The 3,605-nt window shown below is 41.3% G+C and overlaps 1 protein-coding gene across 1 annotated transcript; it reads right to left on the bottom strand.

The window, feature by feature from the left end:
* Positions 1–1,897: 1,897 nt before the first annotated feature.
* ARL14 (ARF like GTPase 14) lies at positions 1,898–2,524 on the bottom strand. The gene has a single exon (XM_010123562.2). The coding sequence runs from the start codon at positions 2,480–2,482 to the stop codon at positions 1,898–1,900; it is 585 nt and encodes a 194-aa protein (XP_010121864.1). The 5' UTR covers positions 2,483–2,524.
* Between the last annotated feature and the right edge of the window lie 1,081 nt (positions 2,525–3,605).

Below are 3,605 nucleotides of genomic sequence, written 5' to 3'. Positions count from 1 at the left end.
TAACAGACGCATGATTAGATTAAACCAGTGGGAGAATTCAGTGTGTAACATACACACGCAAACATTCACAAATGCATTGATCAGAAATATTGCATTTTTTAACATTGAATTGTTGGGTTTAGCAAAATAATGTTCCCGTTGTTGCAGAATTTAAATTTTTTTTTTTTTTTGGGACAGAAGATGACATTTTATATTGAGCCTAAATCATCAGACCATGACAAGTCTAAACACTTGCTCTCCTTTCAGAAATGTAGTCTCAACATGACTCAGGATTTAGCCCATGGTAATTACTGTCAGTATTAATAACAGCTTCTCTTGAGAAACCTTGCTTTGTTTACCATTTCAGCAAATTCACCTGATGATTTTTGGTCTTTGAATAATATATGCATGAGACAACAGGGTACGTCTGGGTGCTTTTCTTGCTGCTTCACCCTTCTGTAACTTGAAATTCCTGCCTGTTTATTAGTAAGAACTAAATGTAAATTTCTTACGTGAATTACTTGGCATGACCATTTTGTCACAAGAGAAAGGCTGACAAGCTGGCCCTTGCCACAGCTTTTTCAGAGCGCAGAACTGGGGAGTTCATTTTGCCAAGGGACTGTTGAGGCACAGAGTGATTACATGATTTGCCTATGGTCAAAGATTGTGGTAGATGTAGGAGAAAAAAAAATAATAATCCAGCTATCTAAGCAAGCATCCTAAGCACTGGAGCATCCTACCTCTGCAGACATTGCTCAAGAAGGCAGAAACAATTAGGCTGGATTTTCTGGGACTGTATAACCAATAATTAGGTGCTCTCTTTTCTCCTGCTTTTAAAGAGCAGGCCCTATTAACTTTTCAGCCTTAGTGTTTAAACTGTTTTCATGGTTGATACAGTTCAATTAGTCTTCTAGTTATCAATCCTTTGTTGCTTTAATGGCATTCAGAATACTAATTCACTCCTTCATGAATCAGGAAATCTGAACAGAAATTTAATTTGGAAATCTTTTTTTCTACAAACGATACTAATAGGATTAGCAATTTTGTGCCACTTATGTCAAATTTAATCAAACCAAAATTTATCAGTAGCAAAATTTCAGATGGCTTCAGTACAGGCAGGATAGGATCCAGCAAGATCCATAAAAAAACAATCAAGGAGCCAACCCTCCCATTCCCCCCCCCCTCCTTTATCCCCCACCCCAAAACCAATGGGAACTAGCGTTTCGCTGGACTCATCCCATACTGGTTTCCATCACTCCGTTCTTGGCTAAGGACAGCAATCTGACAGTGCAGAAACAAAGAAATTTGTACGTGGAGATCTGTAACAAAGGGACATCAGACCCACACCTTACACACAGCTCTGTCTGTGGCTTGATGAGAAACAAGTCCTTTTGTTAAAATCTGTTTGGAGTCATCGGTTCTAGAATGCAATAATATCCAACAACACGGGTTCTCTTGTGCATAGCTAAGAGTTTAAGCTCTAAAATAACTACATTTTCACAAGAGAAATGCATCCATGGAACATTCATTATGAAACAACATTTTCTCTCTCGCTTTTCTTGCTGAACAAATGACTCGGCAATTTTATAATCTTGACAAAATGGCTTGCTTTAAGCATTTCAAGCACTGGGCACCTATTTTGTTTCCACTTGTTAAAATTCAGAAGCTCAGCTCCACCTTTTTCGTCATTCAACAGCCACACGTCTGAGCTGAACAACCCCGCGTATGCTGTCACTAATAAAATGCTGCAGCGTAGTATCTCAGAACCATCTGCAGGTATAACAGTATAATTTAATATTGTCAAAGTTCTTTACAAATATTTACTTATAAGAGTTCTCCAGGATCCAGTATTTCCAGATTTAGTCTGCTCAATAAAATACATTGATTAAAGTTCACCAGAACTGGATGACAGAAATTCTTACAGTGTTTCGATTTCCTTAAAGATTGTAGAAGTCTCCTTTGATCTGCTGTACTGTTTTGCAAACGTGGTTAGTCTTTGGAGAGCTTCTGACAAACCTTCTCCTGTGATAGCACAGCAGGGTTGTACATACCAATTTCTGTCACTGCAGTACTTCTTCATGTGGAATCTCCTGGTTACTTCCTCAGCGTTCAAAGCTCCAGGCAAATCCTGCTTGTTCGCTAGCAGGACGACTGGCACGCTTTTTAAAAAGTCATTCTTTAAAATTAGTTCAAATTCTTTCTTGGATTCTTCCAGACGTCGTTTATCAGAGCTGTCCACAACATACAGCAGTCCGTCTGTGTTCTCCAGGAAATTGCACCAAGCCTGTCTCATTTTCTGTTGTCCTCCGACATCCCAAAACGTCAATGTAAAATTTTTCCCAGTTTCAATCATATCAACGTTAAAGCCAATCGTAGGAATTGTTAGAAAAACATCGTTATACTTGAACTTGTACAACAACGTAGATTTTCCCGCAGCATCAAGCCCTAACATCAGTATATTGGCTTGCTTCACTTTGGAGTGTTTGGTGTTCTGGAGGCCCATTTGTGCCGTGGCGTTCCTGGTGAGCCTTGAAAGCTGGAATTCGCTGTCTTCCCCGAAGCCAGTTTTTTGCCAGCAAGATGTCTTTCTTCCTCCGTGATGCGAAGCACGAAGAGTCAGGAAGGGGAAGAAGCCGCTCCGCGCTGCGAAAAGTAAGTAAAAGCTCTGTACAAATACATGCTGGCTTTTATCAACTTGATAATGCGCAAACAGTATTTATGAAGGAGTAATGTTCAGTGCCAAGCCTGTGGGTGGAACAACCATGAGTAACGTACCAATTGGTCACAAGCGCAAAGGTTACTGTCTTCAAACATGTTTGAACAGTGAACGGCACTTGCGGGATCATTTAAGAACTCTTTACGCTGCAAACTGGTGTGTACTGACCCAGCAGCAGCCTGGTTCCGCTGCCTAATCCCCTGCTCCAGGGAACCGCTAGCTGTCTGCCCCGTTTCAGTGTGTTTCCAGAGATAAATCCCTTTGTGACTGCACCTGCATCTGTTTTGGAAAAGAAACAAAGTGTAAACACAGCCAGCGAGGAGGGGAATTCGTACGGTTTGTCCGTACTTAGCCCACGGAACGACAAGGTGCCTGATTTATTGGTGCATCTCGTCTCCCAGCAACAAATTAATGTGAAGTGGTTTCTGATGTCAGGCTACATGGGTACATCAAGCCATGGGAGAACTCCACTTCGAAACGCGCTCGGCTCTAGCCGGCTCCCTCCGACTCTGCCAGTTACTCCTCCTGCCCACCCGTGCACGAACCTGTCTGCTTTGATTACCTTGTTAGAGCTGTACACTCGGTGAGTTATGTTTGTATGAACAAGTTTAACTTTACTCTGCATCTTATGACCTGGTCCATACTGAGATTCAGCTACCTGAAATTAAAGAGTTCTGTTACCTTCGTTATGCTCTATCCTGTTGTTGGCCACTGATTTCCTTCAGGAAAGGAACAAGAAGGGGGGAAGTAGCTGAAACATCAAAAGATAATTTTTTAGCCAGCGTTCTAAACAGTAGATAAAAAAGAGGAGATAGACAATTTAGTCAAATATTATTTAATTCATACTGAGTCTCAGTTCTTTGACAGCTAGCAGACCTACGCTGGGCTGGCCGAATTCACACCGAGTACT

The sequence above is a fragment of the Chlamydotis macqueenii genome, chromosome 9, assembly GCF_036417535.1.
Source record: "Chlamydotis macqueenii isolate bChlMac1 chromosome 9, bChlMac1.mat, whole genome shotgun sequence".
Lineage (NCBI taxonomy): Eukaryota > Metazoa > Chordata > Aves > Otidiformes > Otididae > Chlamydotis > Chlamydotis macqueenii.
Note: the sequence above shows the minus strand (reverse complement) of the source record. Positions and strands in the feature narration are given on the sequence as shown.